The sequence below is a fragment of the Rhamphochromis longiceps genome, linkage group LG5, assembly GCF_057381845.1.
Source record: "Rhamphochromis longiceps isolate RC_006_pf linkage group LG5, R_longiceps_female_GT1.1, whole genome shotgun sequence".
NCBI classification, from domain to species: domain Eukaryota; kingdom Metazoa; phylum Chordata; class Actinopteri; order Cichliformes; family Cichlidae; genus Rhamphochromis; species Rhamphochromis longiceps.
The window spans coordinates 27,397,842-27,416,653 of record NC_140561.1 but is presented as its reverse complement, the minus strand read 5'-3'; the positions used below and the strand labels follow the sequence as shown (position 1 = coordinate 27,416,653).

Here is an 18,812-nt window from a genome sequence, read left to right as displayed (position 1 = left end):
GCACTTTCTTTCTGGTTTACCAGCTTGTATCAGTCATCGCTTCAGTGCTAGAACAGCGAGCTGAATTGTTCCTGGACTTTGTGTCTATACTAGAAAACAGTACCAAACTCTCTTTAGTGTCACTCTGGACCCTCTGCTGTTTTCAGTCTCTCTCTGGACATTAGACTTTCATACTCCCTTCCTCTCTGCGTTTTCTACCAGTCTGAAAATATTTATGGACGCTCTCTTGGTACTGGGAATAGTTCAGATTGTGTGCTTGGCTTTGGGGTGAGCAGTATGGTGGCGGGGCAGGGACCCTTCAGCCTGCTGGTACAGCGGTTTAACTCTGGATGCTCAGTGGCAAACAGCAGCATGGGAAAAGAGGTTAAGGTAAGATGAAACATTTACTCTTCTGTTCAGCCTGGTTGGATTCAGTTGTGTTAATTTTGTGAGATAAATTGGATTCTTTTGTTTGTGTGTGTTTTCATCAGTCAAATGTATTCATTTTTTCTTGATTTGGTAGCATTTAACATTTGTAATTTTCACAAATGAAAAAAATCTTGGCAATGAAGCTGGTGACAAAACTGAAGTTCCTCTATTGGCCACTTGAGGCTGACTTCAAACTGAGTCAATCCCCATAGACTGTCATATTAGAGTCCCAACGTTACAGCAGAAATAAACAAAGAAAATAAGCCCAGCATAAAAGACATTGTACGTCATTTCCACCTTCATGCACTACACAGGGGGTTAATTTTTTAAACTAGACCATTTATGTTTTTCTAATGGTATTAAGTTACCATAGCTCGCTGTTAGGCCTCATCTCTTCTAACCGAAGTCAATGAACTGGGCGCTTTAACCTTGTTTGAGCTGTTGCTTATTTGAGTGCATTGAATATCTGATGGTACAATAATGATAAAATAATAGGGCTTGATGTGGAGTTGATTGCATTAACACAGTGTTTTATTCATGTGTTACTTTGCAGTAGTTACCAGGTGTCTGTGTTTTTGAAACACCTTCACTTTCATACTAACCAGTCTAATTTATTACCAGACATGCTCACATATAGTGCCCCCCCCCCCCCCCCCAAACCAATCGGTGACATCAGTTTTCTTATCAACACAGTATATGTTAAATATGATGTATTTATCACTTTGTTTATATTCACATATGTACTTATCTGTACAGTGATTAATTAGAAATATACAGAATCTGATCTGATCTAGTAACTTGTATTCTGGTTTTATATGATGTAATCTGATTGGGCCTACTTTACTCTATTACACGACTGATGTGAATCAATCAAATGTGATCTAATCTGATGTAATATGGTCTAATTCAACAAACTAATATCAAAACCAGCACTAGTTACATTTAATGTCATTTACTTTAAACTAAAAAGACTGAACAAGAAACGAGAAGTGAAACTATGATGAACACACCTCAAAAATGTTCTTTATAGTAATTTTCATTTCCTGAAAGTCTGGGGTCATGCCTAGGTATCACTAAAGACCTATAAAAATGCAGTTTGAATCCCTGAACTGCAACGTTTGTTCAGTTGTTTAATTTACAATGAACTTTATATCAAACGACTGAACAAACGTTGCAGTTCAATGACTCAATCTGCAGACCAGAGTCAACCTGCTGTGAACTTGCTGTAATTAAATAACCAGCCAGCTGCTGACGAGCTGTGTTGAATTGATTGCTGTCAGTTCGAATCAGCTGAAGCACCATCATCCACAGAAAACCCATTACAGTTTGTCCAATGGAAAGTTCTTGAGCATGAAGCAAATAAGCAGATAGTTTATGATCCAAACTGAACCTGAAATCTGTAACAAAACAAACAAACAAACCAAAAAAAACCACACGAAACAGCTGCAATGCATCTAAGCTCATAACTTTCACCAGGAAATGACACTGACTTTATTTCCATGTGATTCATGAGTATTTTAGAGACTCATCACTGACTCATCATTTTTTGAGAAGTTGTTGAAAACTGTGGAAATTCTATTTCCAGATTTGGGGGGTGAACTTAAATCGAAAGGTGAAGGAAAAAAGAAAATTATCTCAGAGGTTGATTTATTTTTAGGCAGCTGGTTCCTGACTGTGAGAGCTGATGGTTCCTGTGTTCCAGTAGGTCAGCTGACAGTGAGCTGCCGGGCAGAGCTGCACACACACAGACACACAAACACGCTGATTTACTATTCAGTGCAGATAACCCAGAGGCAGTTTCACACTAAGAGATGTACCCTTTCCACTGCAGAAACTCCAGGTGCACACCAGGTGTCCCTATTGTTTACAACAGGGGTCACCAACACGGTGCCCGCGGGCACCAGGTCGCCCGCAAGGACCACATGAGTCGCCCGCGGGCCTGTTCTAAAAATAGCTCACCATAACAACTTACCAGTAAGCTGCATCTATTTTTATTTTTTCTTGCTCACAATTGCATTGGCGTTAATTTGTTAGAGATAATATATTAAAAAAAATGTTTATTATTAAATATTAGATCATGATCTAATATTTAGTGCTAGCTGGTCTCCACGGAAACAGTTGCCGTGAAGACCGGCAAAGGTGAGGAGATGAGGAAAACATGGCGGAAAAAAGGAAGAAAACATATAATTTTCACAGTGAATGGGAGGAAGAGGTTTTTTTTACCACTGTGAAAGATTCATGCGTGTGTCTCATTTGCGGGGCAACTGTGGCAACGGCAAAGCGGCACAACGTGGAGAGACATTTCCGAACGTGTCACACAAGCTACCATGCTAACTACCCAAAGGGCAGCACACTGCGAGCGGAAAAGGCCCGCGAATTAAAGGCAGGTTTGAGCAAACAGCAGTCTTTTTTCACGAGACCGGTGAAAAACTCTCAAAAAGCAACCGAAGCCTCATTTAGAGCTACACATTTCATGATTAAGAAAAAGAAGGCATTTTTAGACGGGGAGTATTTCAAAGAAGCAATGATGATAATTGCAAAAACTGTGCTTAAAGACGAGAAATATGGAAACGATGTAATCTCCACTCTCTCTGATGTCCAGCTGGGGGCAACTACAATTGTTAGAAGAGTGTCGGCTATGTCCGGGAACTTGGCCGATCAGTTGGATCAGGATCTGGCAAAGTGCAGTTGGTTTAGCATCCAGTGTGACGAGTCCGTCGACAGCAGCAGTACAGCACAGCTGATGGTCTTTATCCGGATGGTATTTGATGGTTTCTCCACAAAAGAAGAACTTCTGACACTACTGCCGCTAAAGACAACAACGAAGGGAGTTGACATCTATAACGCGGTGAAGGAGTTTTTCGCGAAGAAAAAGGTACCGTTGGAAAAGCTGGTATCAGTGACTACCGACGGGGCTCCTGCTATGATCGGCCGACATACGGGATTCATCGCTCACTGTAAAGGTGACACAGAGTTCCCAAACTTCATGCATTACCACTGCATCATTCACCAGCAGGCGTTATGCCCAAACGTGATCGGCTTCGAGCACGTCATGACTCCCGTCGTGAAGATCATAAACAGCATCCGCTCCAGAGCTAAACAGCACAGAACATTCAAGGTGCTATTGGAGGAGCTGTCAGCTGAATATGGTGACCTGCTACTACATACGGAAATCCGATGGCTCAGCAGGGGACGGATTTTGCTTCGTTTTTTGTCACTTTTGGGTGAAATCAAGGAGTTCATGCAATCCAAAGGGGAAGACACATCTCTGCTGGAGGACACTGAGTGGACACTTGACCTTGCGTTTTTAACAGACATTACTGGGAAACTGAACCATTTGAACTGTGAGCTGCAAGGCAAAGGTAAGACTGTTGCTGACATGATAAGTGCTTTAAATGGATTTAAAGCCCAGATGAACATTTTCTCTGTGCATTTACAGAGAAAAAAGGTGCTGCACTTTCCCTCTGTGCAGATGGTGCTGAAAGACAATGCTTCTGCATCTGAGACTTTTGACAAAGTTGCAGAAAAGTACACTCAAGTCATAAACCGACTTGGTCAAGAGTTTGAGAACAGGTTTTGTGACCTTGATCAGCTTGAGCCATGTGTCTCATTTGTTTCCAATCCTTTCATGAATGTGGACACAACATGCATTGCTGAGCAACTAAGTTCAATGTTCAGCTTGGATGCTGGACAGGTGGAAATCGAAATTGTAACATTGCAAAATGACGTCCACCTCAAAGCCTATCTGGGTGCACCAAACTTTTGGTGCCTTGTTGACACAGAAAAGTACAGTGGTGTGTGCACAGCAGCTATGAAGGTTGCCAGCCTGTTTGGTTCAACCTATCTTTGTGAATCAGCCTTTTCTGACATGAACTTCATCAAGAACAAACACAGAACACGCCTCTCCGATGCACATCTGCAAGACTCACTCAGAGTTGCAGTGTCAAGTTATACCCCAGATTACAACACACTGGTGAACAGCATGCAATGCCAGGTTTCCCACTAACAGACAAAGAAAGCCATATTAGATGTTCTCAGTGGCAACATTACAGTGTCATGTCAAAGTTTAATTTAATTATTGAAAAACAAATGTGTTTGTTAAGTGTAACATGTGACAATTTGCTTTAAAATGCTGCCAATTTGGTGAAAAGTTCTGTAAAATTTGAAAGTTGATTTTTTGTATGTTACATACATACAAAAATAATGTATGTAACAGTGCATGATTTGTTAAAATTTGTTAGTGGTAAGTGAAAATGTTGTAGAAGTGATCACTTCAAAATGTAAATACTTGCAGAGATATATAGAAATAAAGCGTTGCATATTGATATTTATGTTTCCTACCTTGTTTCCTAATTGCATTCTTTATAATTATGGTGAAAAATAATTAACATAATTAGTGTCCGTACATAGATGAATATCATTAATTATTAATGATAACACATAATTAAGTTAAACTGAGGAAATTTGTTATTTGAGAAGTGTGTGTCAAACTGGTAGCCCTTCACATTAATCGGTACCCAAGAAGTAGCTCTCACTTTCAAAAAGGTTGGTGACCCCTGGTTTACAAGATGCCGTCCTAATCAGGGCTTTGAGTCTGTCTGTTTACAGCCTCAGATCCATCACACTCACTACTACGACTACAAATAACCAAGTGAAAAAGTACCTAGTCTTTAACAAGCCTTTTTAGGCTTAAATTAATTTTTAATTAAACAATCAGCTACCACTTGGAACATATTAAATCTTATTTTCGAGATCCAGCTTGGGTCAAGCTGCTGCTTCTGATAAAAACTGAAAATGGAGCGGTTGCATCTCAATGCATGTGCCATAGAAAAATATTTTTGGGAGATTTAACATGTTGAAATACCTTAAATCTGATATTTTCCACACTTAAAACATTAAGCATAAAGTATGAATGCTGGGGTGACATCCCTATGTAGACACCTTTGCTTATTATTATTAACTGTGTGCATTGTTATTAAACGAGCTGTGATGCTGATTCTGCTTTACACTCAACCTTCAGTAGTTTGTTGTAACAAAATGCAGCCATAAAGATGTCTTTTCCAGTTAATTTGCAGTAAATATCAACATTAAATAACCATTATGTTCATCAAAACTTAAAATTGAGCAAAAACATTTTGACCGTAAAGTTTATTCTGAACATATAAAACACTGTTTGCGATGAATGAGACTTAAAAACTCTCCAACAATTGAAGGACTCGACATGGTTGTTGTTTGTTTTGTGTCCCTGTATCACAGATATTGCATTGCTGATTTGGGTTGGTGTTTTTTTGTCAGCATCTAGCCCTCTCCAGCAGTTTTCCAATGCATTTAAGTACCTGTAGGAGTACTTTTTCAGCCAATAAAAAGAACAAATGCAGTTGAATTTTAAATAATTTCACTCCCCGTGGTGTTGATATTTGGAGGCATCATGACAAGAAAAGCAGCCCATCACATTTTATTTTAAATCATTCTAATTACATTTTTTACCACCTTGAAAGAGGTTGAGTTGGGTTTTGAAGAGAAAGGGAAGAGATGGATAAAGGGGAAAAAGATAATGATAACATTTAAACACAAGGGGAGTCAAAAGAGGAAGGTAGAGGAGAAAAGGTCAGTGAATCATGGGAACTTCCCCAGAAATCTGAGCCAATAACCTAATAAAGGGATGGTTATGCGGTTTTTGGTAGTCCTGCATAGGGCTGTGCGATATGACCAAAATCTCATATCCTGATATCGTCCGATAACGATATAAATCACAAAAATTTAACATTTTCTGTAAATTCTGTGAATCTCCGGCGGCTCGATTTGCGTTAAGTGTTTCCAGCTGAGAGTCATGTACCTGGAGTTGAGTGTTTTAACCGATGCATGAAACTATATATTTTTAGACATAATTTGTAACTTAACGTTTGAATCTAAGGTTTATTTTTTAGCACCTGACGGCTCTTTTTTGCTTCTTATCCGTAAATATTTTGCATACTCTTTCACATGATGCGGTTTATTTTGAAAAGTCTCAACAGGATCTTGAGCTTTATTGTGAAAGGTTTACGTTGTTGTTGCTAAAGACAACGCATAAAAACAGGCGCTTGTCCGTCTATAGTGTGGTTATATTAAATATAAGAGAAAGAGAGAACTTTAAGAAATTAATATAGCCACTACAGTGACCATCAAAACGATGAAAAAATATTGCCGTAAACGTTTATTTTGCGACACCACGAAACAAAATGAAACCTAGACGTTTTTATATCGTCATCAGATATATCGTTATATCAACAGCCCTAGTCCTGCAGCGCTTTTAACTTTGCTCACATATGAAAATACTAGGGGTGCAACGATACACAAAATTCACGGTTCGGTTCGGTTCGATACTTTGGTGTCACGGTTCGATATTTTTTCGATACAAAAAAAAAATGTTCATGCCTTTTTAATTTGTCATTTATTAAAATTATAAATATATATTTTAACACAAAAGTACAGTTTTTAAATTTAACCCTAACCCTTGTGCGTGTTGTTTTTTAGCTCGTCATATTGCAGCCACAGAAATTATTTTGTCCATGAAACCATAAAGCTGCACTTTCTTTTTGCCTTATAGTCTGATTTGTCATAACTTCTCCGTTTTGTGGTAAGCTTTTCTTTGGCTGTCACTTCTTCACCCTGACCTGTCTTATTTGGCTCAGCAGAACTAAAATATATATCTGTCTGTGAAGGTTCTCTGTCATCCAGGTCATCGTAGTGAAATATATATCCTGCCGCACTCACATAAGCTCAGCGATTCTCTGCGCGATCAACCTCTCACATGTTTAAGCTGCGGGAGATTTCACTTGTCATGTTTGCATAGTAAGCTAATAATTAATAAGACGATGTCAGAGGAATTGGTGCACAAATTATCATCACTCACAGATCAGTGCTGTCGCTCTCTATACACAGTTCGCGCGATTGCAAAGTGAAAGCAAAAAAACAAGCGCAAATTCAAACACGATTTCAATATGTCACATATTGACAGTGGCTCACCCAATGACATAATTACCCAGCTACATTTCTGAAAGAATGCAAAAGCATTGACATATATTTTTCCTTCCTACAATAGCCCGACAGGCAGGGCAGAGATAGCCCCGGGACGTCGGGCTAGCGATATTGCGAGCCCTGTATCTGATTGAGGAATCACTCATCTTTGGAAAAGAGAGTTTATTACAGAGAAATGTCTCTTTCCAAAATAAAAGCTATACTATCCGCTTCTTCTGGGCTATATTCTCAGCAGCATATTAAACATATCAGGTCTCCATAAGGAGAATCCTGTGCTAACAGCTGTCTAAATGACCCGGGTAAAGTTTGTAGCATGCATGCTTGTTGTTTTTGTCTTTGCACTAGGATGATGTCGGTGTAAATGTGCAGTCATATTCGTTGTGTTCCCACTAGTGCTTTCAGGTTAATCTCGTTGAAATAACCTTAACGCCACAACACGGCAAATCTCCGTTAACGAGCTACCCTATACAGAGGGGCTAGACGGCCAACACGTTAACGAGCTAACTGCGCTAACACACTAGCTCCCACCCATGTAATTGAGCATTGCATGGCACATCCAACATACTGTTTTACTTTAGTCCATGACTCGCTTACCTTCAGGGTCATACGTCACATGAAAACCAAAATAATTCCAAACGCCAGATCTGAATGAGGGTGGGGAGGTCCACTTCTGTCTCGCTAGCTTGCCCTGCGCTCTTCCTTCTGACCATGCTGTCTGTGTTGAGTGCTCAGTGAATCTGCGTTCGACTACTCCGCCTAGGCTGCACTCTCGAGCCTAGGCGGAGTAGTCAAATGCAGATTCACTGAGCGCTCAACACAGACAGCATCATCAGAAGGAAAGTTGATAAAATAAATTACAAATTTTGTATTGTTCTTTTTTTTTTCTCCCCTTTGGTTTTCTTTCTTTCTCTCCCCCTCTTTCTTTCATTCTTTCCCCCTGTCCTATCCCACAGTCATGTCTGTCCCGTTTGCAACTGAAAATAAAATAAATTCATAATTATAATAAAGGTCAATCAAATGGACCAATATGATGATCCACTTAAAATAAATCCTCTTGGCATCTTTCTTGGCCTCAAGACAACAATTCTGATGGCTATAGATCCAAACGGGACACAAAAAAAAAAAAAAAAATTGAAAAAAAAAGAATTGAAAAAAATTGTATTGTTCGATACATATGCGTACCGAACCGAAAGCACTGTATCGAACGGTTCAATATCGATACGAATATCGTTGCACCCCTAGAAAATACATACATGTTTGTTCATTTATCATTATGAAATGATAATTTTACTCTTTTTATCTTCATTATGTCACTGCATATAACGAGATGGCAAAAACGGCTGTTTATCAACACCAAATAATTGAATAATAAATATATATTCTTCGTCTTTGCAAGCTGTATATTCATTGATTCAGACAAAGTAATCAATAACAGGCACTATTAGTGTCATTCTTTGATGAAAATTTATTTAAAGATATGTTTGAAAACTTATTCCATTGACTCCAAAGTGTCACTGCACTAAAAAATTTTTTATTTTATTTTATTTACAAAGAACAATCTACATGTAATCTCAATAATATAGAACTAACATGGATGTCCACATTCGCTTTGAGATCAGCTGCTACACGTAATACATGAATTTGTAGGGATTTCAGTGTTATAAAAATAATTGGCTAAAGCAAAATCCATGTTAAATTTAAGCTTTACATGAAACCACAACAGCCTCTTGTCTCCATGATCATCCAGTCTCACACAGTGACCATAACAACCGTCCTGTTTAGTGTGTGCGTGACATAAGTTAGTGAAACATGACTGCGTGTGTGATAAAGTCTGGTACTGAGGGAAAGACTTTTGAGTCATGCTATTGTATAATATGTCAACAAACCAGAGTCGGCTTTCCCACAATCAACTAGAACATTTGCACACACAGAAACCTCTGACTGGCTGATATAAAACAAGAAAAATGTCTGCTGGTATTGATGTTTGGTTGATTAATTGGTGTCCTTGTTAACCCTTTGGGTCGTTTGTATCCCAGGTGTGTTGATTTTGTGAGATAATGTAACCATGTGGCTCTGTTCACCCCTTCCAGGAGCCCAGCACCAAGCGCAGTAAGCCTGTATCCCGGGTAGCATCTCTGGCCAGCCTGCTGCCCCCCGTCAAGACAACGCCGCTGAAGAGGATTGGCCAGACACTGCAGGTAAACCAACAATCACATGTCTTCAGTTTTTTTAGTAGTAGGTTATTTAAGATGGGAAATGAGAGTGGCTCTTATCCTGCTTCCCATTTTAAGTATTAGGTTTGATGAAATTAGTTCAGAGATCTCGTGCAGGGGCAGCTATGAATCCTACAGTTTAGAGTAGAAAATAGCAGTGAAGTGAGTGTGGAAGTGCCTTAAAACGACATTCTTTCTAATGGCAAAAAGACGACTGGTTACACAGAAATCTCTGAAGATATCGCCGCCTTATGAATGTGCAGCCAGATCCTGTCCGATTTCAAAACACAAAAATGGCAACACCCAAAACACTCAGCTTGACTTCAATAGCAGGTGACATTACAGTATACTGGCACCTATGCTGAGGGAGTGGAGGGAGGTCATAATTCAAAAAACAGTTTTATAGTCAAGTTATATTATTTAATAATATCATTTATGGGGAAAATTGATGATTGATGAGTTTTTACTTCCAGAATCAGGGATGGCAACAAAAGTTTTAGGCTACAGAATAGTACAATTTAACAAACAGAAATAAGTTCTAATATATATTTAAACCATCTTCTGTTTCTGCAGCGTACCATCAGTCTTCGTAATGAGGCAGAGAGAGCTGCTCCTCCTCCTCCTTCCTCCTCGACAAAGACACGTGTTATCTCAGCGACACTCTCAAACCCTTCGTCCTCCATGACTGCCCCGAGGGTTTCAACCGCAGCTGCTCCGGCCTCCAAGCGTCGGGACAGCAAGCTGTGGAGCGAGACATTTGACGTCCGACTGGGAGCGGCACAACCTCTGAGCCCCAAAGAGATAAAACGACAAGAGGTGAAAATCAGTGAATTTTTAGCAGTTTATTTCTTATTTCAAAGTGTTCAGGTACATTATTTCAATTCATTATTCTAATTTAAATACTAGAATATAGTCTCAAGAATGATCAGTAGAATAGAATAGCTCCTTTTTGTCACTGTACATGTACAACGAAATTTGAAACACTGCCAAACAACAATGATGAATTAACTTTTTGGCCTGAATCATAGACTGTATGTATAAAAAAAATGGAAGTAGCCAATGTTGCCACCCATTTGTTTTTGGACTCCACATTTAATCACCCCCTGACACAGAGAGCTGCTAATTAGTGATAAAAGTAGAAAAAGAAAAAAAGAGAACGTCCCCCATCAAAATGAAGCACAGCGTCGTGGACCAGCTGTACAGGCACCAACACCAGAAATGAGTCCAGTCCAGTTAAAGGGCCTCATACCTAACTTCACCATAGAGCCGTTATAAAGGGGGAAATATCCATAGATTCTAAAGCTGTTTATATACCACACTGTAAACATGTTTGTTTCTGCTGTAAAGTTGGGCATTTTAACATGGGAGTCAATGGGGCTGACTCACTTTGTAAGTCAGCCTCAAGTGGCCACTCCAGATACTGCATGTTCATTTTTCAGCCACTGAACCAAACTAACACTAACGTCAATCTGTAGCATTGAGTTCTCAAAGTAATTGTTCTTCCTTTGCAGGCTATATTTGAGCTGGCTCAGGGCGAGCAGGATTTGGTGGAGGATCTGAAGTTGGCCAAGAAGGTGAAGTAACTTGTTTATTTATATTTCAATGAAGAACTTGCCTTCAGTGTCAGTATAGTCACCTGTGTTTCTTTATGCGTGTGCTGTAGGCCTACCACGACCCAATGCTCAAGCTATCCATCATGACCGAGCAAGAACTGAACCAGATCTTTGGTACTCTGGAATCACTTATACCTCTGCATGAAGGTAGGAAAATATTTTAATTACCACCATTTACAGCATCTTTTCACAGGAATCTTTAGTCATTTGCATGATCTTTATGTAGACATACAGATGAATGACATATGTAACAACCTTAATGCTCTTTGTATAAAAACAATCTGTAATGGATGTTTGATAATTCATTGCTTTCTTAACTAAAATTAAACCGAGCCTCATTAGCATTCAGGTGGAGGAGTCATGGCAGTTAAAGTAAAACAATTAGTTCTTTTTTTTTTTTTCTTTTTGGTCGATATTTTTATACATTTTTATATACACTTACACATTATCATGTTAGGCTGTGTGCAGGCAGGCAGTAAAAAGGACCCAAAATGCAGGACTCTCAAAGATGGGACTGGAACTCAAAACGCAGCTTTATTGCTAGAAAAAACTCTTAATAAATTAAAGTCACCAAAACTCTGAACGGCGAAACTAAGGACTGACATGTATCAGGCGCTTGAGACAAAACAAACAGCTTACAGGGCTTAAATACACAGTGGAGTAATCAGGAAATGGAAAACAGGAGAAAGGCACAGCTGGGAGAAATTAAGGCTAACGAGACAGGGGGAAGTAAAAGTGAATACACTGACATAGGATGGGGACTATCAAAATAAAATAGGAAAAAAGAAATAATTTACAAAGACGCGGACTTGAGACAGACTGAAAGAATATAACCCTTAATACAAACCAAAACATAACTCAAAGAGCTGTGTCAAAATGACCCAGAACCATGACACATATTTGCACTTCTATTGTATAAAATATTAGAGTTTAGGTGTAAATTTCATTTTGTGGAGTTTTCCTTTCTCTGTATTACTTGATGCCCTTAAAGCATCCATTATTCTCACTCTGACGTCTCTTTTTATAAATTTTAACTTTTCTGTCTTACCTCAGATTTGCTGAGTCGCCTCCGAGATGCCAGAAAACCTGACGGGTCCACAGATCATGTAGGACATATTTTAACTGACTGGGTGAGCGTTTTTCTAATCAACAGACAGCAGAATCCAGATATTAGCTCTTCACCAAGTATTTATCAGAGTGTTTGTCTTTGTATCGCTCTAGCTGCCCTGCCTCTCTGCCTACACGCCGTACTGCAGTAACCAGGTCAAAGCCAAGGCTTTGTTGGACCAGAAGAAGCAAGATCGGCGAGTCCAGGACTTCTTGCAGCGTTGTCTCCAGTCACCTTTTAGCAGGAAGCTGGACCTATGGAACTTCCTGGACATCCCCCGCAGCCGGCTGGTGAAATACCCACTGCTGCTCAGAGAGATCCTCAAGCACACAGCCAACGACCACCCAGATCGACAGCACCTGGACGAAGCGGTGAGGAAAACTAAGATTGCAATACTTCATCAGTTTGGGTCACCAGATAAAGCCTTTAAAAAGACTAATACTCATGACTGTTACATAAACTTGCTTAGTGCAGACATGTCTCAAGACGCACCTTCATCCCAAAGACAGTCGAGGGACAGTAAGGCAATAGACAAAGATGCAGACAGAGAAAATCCTGGCTGCCTCTTCAGTGTGGGCAGAAGATTGAGAGCTGTAGAAGTCCATGACTGTCCAACCATCCATCAACTCAGCTGACCACAAATGTCAGATGAGATAACAGTGTGTTTGTGTGTCTGTCCCACAGATGCTGATGGTTCAAAGCGTGGTAGCGGACATCAACAGGCAGACAGGAGAGTCGGAGTGTCAATATTACAAGGATCGTCTGGTGTACACAGAGGACGGACAAAGGGACGAACTCATCGACCGCTCAAAGACCCTCAGTTGCCATGGAGAGCTGAAGAACAACAGAGGACTCGTCAGTACAATTCTACAACTTTATCGTCCTCCCTTCCCCATTTATCCATTCTTTAATATATCCAAAGGTCAAAATGGACCTCAAAGTTTTAGATATTTAAATCGTTGTATGTAAAAGTAATCCTTATGAATGGGAAGCTCAGGCTTCAGGCTGCTCTGCTGTTTAATTGCACCTGATGAGGTGTTGATGAAGAAATGCCTGAAGCCTATTGTAGTCCCACTGCAAGGTATACAGCAGGGGGTTCAGAGGGGCGTAACATAGTTTCACATGGGTTTTTTAGTCTTGGGTATTTATGATGTCATAGAGAGGATTGTTGCCATGGCTAAAATATTTACAACAACACTGATTAAATCCAATCAATAAAACATGTTTATTTTCAACTCACTCTTGAAATCAGTGATATGCATTATATGAATTTTCATGACATACGTGAGCTTTTTAAAGGTGATTCCTTAATTTGGTTGATTTTAATGCTACACAGAAATGCTTCTAATACTTTCATAACATTACCATTTTATGACCAAAATCACTCATAAATATCATCCATATATTTTATTGGTATCTCTAGAGGAAGAAATTAAAACCTGTACTCTGTCTGATTCTCTCTTTCTAGAAGCTCCACGTGTTCCTTTTCCAGGACGTCCTGGTCATCACCAGATCCATGTCGTCAAATGACCAGCCAGTCGGCTATCAGCTCTGCCGCCAGCCAATCCCCATTCGTCAGCTGGACCTGGAAGACCTATCAGATGGCGAGATAAGAGTGGGCGGATCCATCAGAGGGGCCTTCAGCAACAATGAACGAAGTCAGTACTGGACACAGCTATTTAAATCAGTGTCAGGTGTGCTGCATGCTGAGGATGTCTTTGTGACCAAAGTTAAGGTTACAAAAGTGTTTTTGTAGTTCTGCGTGGTAGAAACTAAATGTGTCATATTCTGCACTCACCACATGAACTAGTATGCTGATTGTAAGCTAGTATTTAATGTTGGACCTCAATGATCTTGTCCTGAACGCAGTGGACGTCCGTGTAGCCAAAAGATTGAATGTCTAGTGTCTGTGACTGAAACCAGAGGAACCTGTTGTAGCACTAAATTTACATGAGTGATTCCAGGATTTTTTTAAACTGCCCATTCTGGGAAGGTAGCTACACTTTATGGGTGTCCCTGAATGTGCCACATGAAAACAATCGTGAAGTTACAATTTTGATAAGAGGTGTGTCATTTGTCAAATGACTCCAGAGACAGAAAAATGCATTAAATTATATTAAAACATGCTGGTAGAGCTGTCCATGTGATAATCAGTGGGTGTATGAAATCAGAGGGATTAAAGTTTGTATTATGTTGGATTTTATGACCTGCGTTATCATTTCGCCTGCCTTTAAAGGGCTGTTTTAAGGGTTAAATCCATTTTTTAGGTTTAAAGTTATTGTTAGGGTTCTGAACTTAGTAGTGACAATAAAAATGATAGATGTATTGATGTACCATCAAACCATAATGTTCAGGTTGTGATCTAGTGAAATGGTATATCAAGGAAAACTAAGAGACTTTGTGCTGTGCTATAAAACTTGTGCACAGCTCACTTTTGCTTTAGTAAATATACACCTTTATTGGTCATTTGTTTGTTTTTGTTTTTATTTCTGATAATAATTTGGCAACAATGTTTACATATCAGTTTATTCTGTTTATTATAGGATTTTTATCAAATTCCAGCTTATGTTCACCACCTCTGTCTCCTGTTTCTTCTTCCTCATTTTCTCCTCCACACAGCAAAGAACTTCTTCCGGGTTTCATACCGTACTGGAGGCCAACTGCAGAGCCACTGCTTTCAGGCTAGTGACGCCTTCAACAAACAACAGTGGATCAACTGCATTAGACAAGCCAAAGAAGCTGCAGCACTGACTAGAGACCAGCTGCCACAGACGGGACATTGTCCAGAGACGGGGGTCAATGAACAACCAGGGCCACCTGTTGAAACAGTGGGGCTGTGGGGTGTGAAAGGACAGGGCTTGGAGGGAGAGGCAGGTCTGCATGGACAGCAAGAGCTTGGACTGAGGGATGGAGATGGGCTGGGTTTAACTCAAGAGACAATGACGGCAAAGGAGATGGAGGCAGATTTGGGTTTGCATGGTAAGTCAGAGATGGACGGAGCACTACAGCTTGTGATCAGTGAAGCAAAGACAGGTGTGGAGATGGAGGGAAATCAGGGTGTTGGTGTGGAGATGGGAGCTGAACCAGGAGCCACTGTAGACTTTAAGGTGGATGAAGCGGGACAGACTCTCACCAGATGTGAAGATGCAGTTTCCATTTCCCTCCTCTCCTCTTCAATTCCCAAACAAGTGGAGGATGAAGTGATGGAGGAGGAGTGGAGCAGTGCTGCAGAAGAAAGAGAGGATGGTATGGACACTGGCGAGATGGACTCACTGCAGTGCCACAGGTGCTGATAGGACAGCATGAATCAGGACTGGAACTAAACTCAACCAACTTTGGTATTTAGTAATGATGTAACTAACAAAAAGCCAAATGAAACGTATATGAACAAACTTCTTGGGAGAAGTCACGAGACCAACCGGTGCTCACTGCTCACAGACATACTGCTCAGAATTAAGCTGAAGGTGGTAAATGCTGTGATATGTATGTAAGATGTTAAGTCCAGGAGATATGGTGAAGTAACAAAAATGTGCTCCAGGTGAAATAAAGACTCAGAAAAGGCCAAATTCAAACAACATTAGATCAAAAACATTAAATAAAGAAGACAACTGACCACTGTATCTGATGAGAACAGAGATAAGATGACAGCAAACATTACACATTTAGAAATAAGTATATCTCAAGGAGATGAGTCAGGAGGATACACACTTATTCTCCACATCGGAGTAAACAGTCACTCCCTAGCAATGTAAAAACATTGTTAGGCAGGCAGTGAGACACTCCTCTCCCTTAGGTTAAATACTCCCAGGACAGTCTCACTGCTGCACCCACTCTGGTTGACCAACGGATGCAAAAATAAAAGTCCCTATAAAAACCTTGGTGAATTTAGAGTTTTGACTGTTTAAGGAGAATTGAAAAAGTGAAATAGAGGAAATGATGTTAGCAGTTGCTAAATGGTGTGTGCAAAGGTTGGTCATAAGACTGAGGATTGGAAGTAATCGTCTCCCGTGCTGCTATCTGCTGTGTTCTAACTGCAGTTAGCCATGGATGTTGTTAAGAGGACTGGATACCACACCCTGTGGAAGTTGCTCACCAGGCACACACTGCTGAAAGACTGCTCAAAGGCCCTCCCTCACAGGTTTCCTTTCCAGCTCCCCCCTGGCTCCATCATAGCTAACATTAACTCACATTTTGTACTGGACCCGCCTTTGAAGAAATAAATCCTGTTCCAACCACCCCTTACCAGCAGCAGAGCTCAACAGTCTTTATAGTGGTGACCAGGCTGAGAACACTACTTTCACCGAATGATAACAAAACGTATGTCTCCATTTACTGTAGAAATCATCAGTTATTTGGTTACTCTTATGTTTGGGGTTATGAACACAGAAGTATGGGGGTTGCTCCTGGACAGGCTTCTCCTGGACAGGCTTCTCCTGGACAGGCTTCTCCTGGACAGGCTTCTCCTGGACAGGCTTCTCCTGGACAGGCTTCTCCTGGACAGGCTTCTCCTGGATAGGCTACTGCTCACCTCACTGGTCCTGTGAGGTGAGCAGTAGTGGAAAACAGAAAACTGGGAAATGTGAAAACACATTTTTGCTCATTGGTATATTTTACATACCAATTCTGTTGTATAGATTGGTGGAGACACAGACTGTATGTAAAACGTGGATTCTTCTGGTTGGAAAAATAAGTCTGCAGAAAGCCATAATTTCAGTCTCCAAAACTAAAGAAGAGATGTGTTGGATGGTTTGTACCAAACAGGAAATTACAGTATTCTTAGATAATTCCTTTAAAAGCAAAGCAACAAATCCCCTACTTTGAGCCCAAAAGCCCCCCCCCCCCCCCCGTTCAGTTGTTATGGAGGGAAAGAAACTATTCAATGAAGCCAAAACATTAATTGTACCAGGCTGTAAATATGTGGTTGTTGGGCATCTTTGCATGGGGAGACTATGGGGATTGATTTCCTTTTGGAGCTAGCCCCAAGCGGCCATGAGAGGAACTGCAGTTATTGGCATTTGTACATTGGCTTCATTTTTCAGCTCTGGCGGACGTCACTTGGTTTTCATCTCCTGTTTTAGTTTTCTTGTCAGATGTGGGATCGCTTCCTCCTCTGCTGCTATGTTTCAAAAACTTTTTAAAGCATGTCTGAAAACACTGGAGAGAACTCAGCTGTACATTCCCTTTTAATAGCAGACTTTATTTATCTTCTGTGTTCTGTAGATTTACAGTTTTTATCATGTATCCCAACAATATTTTGTTAAACTGAAGTAGCCTGCAGCAGCTGAAGCTGCTGCTAAGTGAAATGCTCTGTGTTCAACTCTGCATTAAAGAAGGAGCCTGTTGTACATGTACTGTATGTATATAAATAATGTATATGAAGTATTTGTGTAATATGAATGAAGGGGAAAAAAAAACAAGCGCTACTGTTTGTTATATTCGTGCTTACATATTACACACAGAATGATTCCTGTCATCAATGTTAGCAAGGCTGAAGATGCTAATAATGACATTTACACTTAATTAAGGCTGCCATTTTTTTTAAATGAATTACACTACTGTGTAAAAGCTTTGAACCACCCCTTCATTTTTCTATATATCTTGCTAGGGAAATGGGAAATAGGTGCAGCACTTTATTCAAACATGTAGAAGAGTACATGGAAATAGTGTTTATAGGGCAAAAAAAAAAAAAAAACCCTGGAAAGTCAGTATTTGGTATGAACACCTTTTCTTAGGCAAGTTTTCTAATAATTTCTTTATGCAGTCTTTGGGAATAGTTTTCCATTCCTATTGAATGAAATTCAAAGCTCTTCTTTGGATGTTGGCTGCTTTTTGCTCCATTCTCATATTTTTGTAGATTAAACCAAAAGAAATGGGACCAAATGGTGTATTTCTGCTTACTTGTTATATGTAGACAACACTGCTACATCCATTGAGTTAGATGCATTTTTAGTGCTTGAATGTTTCATAGGTCAATGCGAAGTGGTTAAATAAACAGAGAAAAACATTCTTCTGAAAATGTTCAGGTACAAGGACTGGACTGAAAATTAGTGAAATAGCAACAATTTTCCAAAAAGACTAATTTTTCACTTATTGGGAGCACAGTGTAAAGAAATGAGAGGTGGCTCAAAACTTTTGCAAAGTCCTTATAAGAGGAGATTTGGACATCTCTGCTCAGAGAACACTAACTATTGTGCAAAAACGAACAAGGTGATTATAAGTTGAAGTATTATTGTCTGGAACAAAGCATTAATAAATTGTTTTAATAGAAAGCCTTTCATTGGATGAATGGTTACTGTTAGTTTAAAAAAAATTCCTATCGCCTTGCACACACAGAAATGCAATCACTCAAATGCACAAAAGCTACAGTTACAACAAGCTATTCTGATTGCCTTCAAATCTTCCAAACCAGGGCTAAGTCAAACAACAACAAAAAAAAGACAGATCACGACGGAT

The 18,812-nt window shown here is 39.9% G+C and overlaps 1 protein-coding gene across 4 annotated transcripts in view; it reads left to right on the top strand.

Moving 5' to 3' along the window:
* arhgef3 (Rho guanine nucleotide exchange factor (GEF) 3) overlaps positions 1-18,597 on the top strand; it is a 41,136-nt gene extending 22,539 nt beyond the window's left edge. For 2 of the 4 annotated variants that reach the window (XR_014911762.1, XR_014911760.1), the window contains exons 4-13: positions 9,516-9,623; positions 10,212-10,454; positions 11,150-11,212; positions 11,302-11,398; positions 12,305-12,381; positions 12,473-12,730; positions 13,044-13,214; positions 13,828-14,017; positions 14,979-16,755; positions 16,816-18,597. Coding sequence is in view for 1 of the 4 variants with exons in the window: in XM_085407040.1 (XP_085263166.1) it covers positions 9,516-9,623; positions 10,212-10,454; positions 11,150-11,212; positions 11,302-11,398; positions 12,305-12,381; positions 12,473-12,730; positions 13,044-13,214; positions 13,828-14,017; positions 14,979-15,652 (1,881 nt within the window). In the remaining 3 variants the exon portion in view is untranslated. The other 2 variants (XR_014911761.1, XM_085407040.1) reach the window with 2 other exon arrangements.
* The last annotated feature ends 215 nt before the right edge of the window (positions 18,598-18,812 follow it).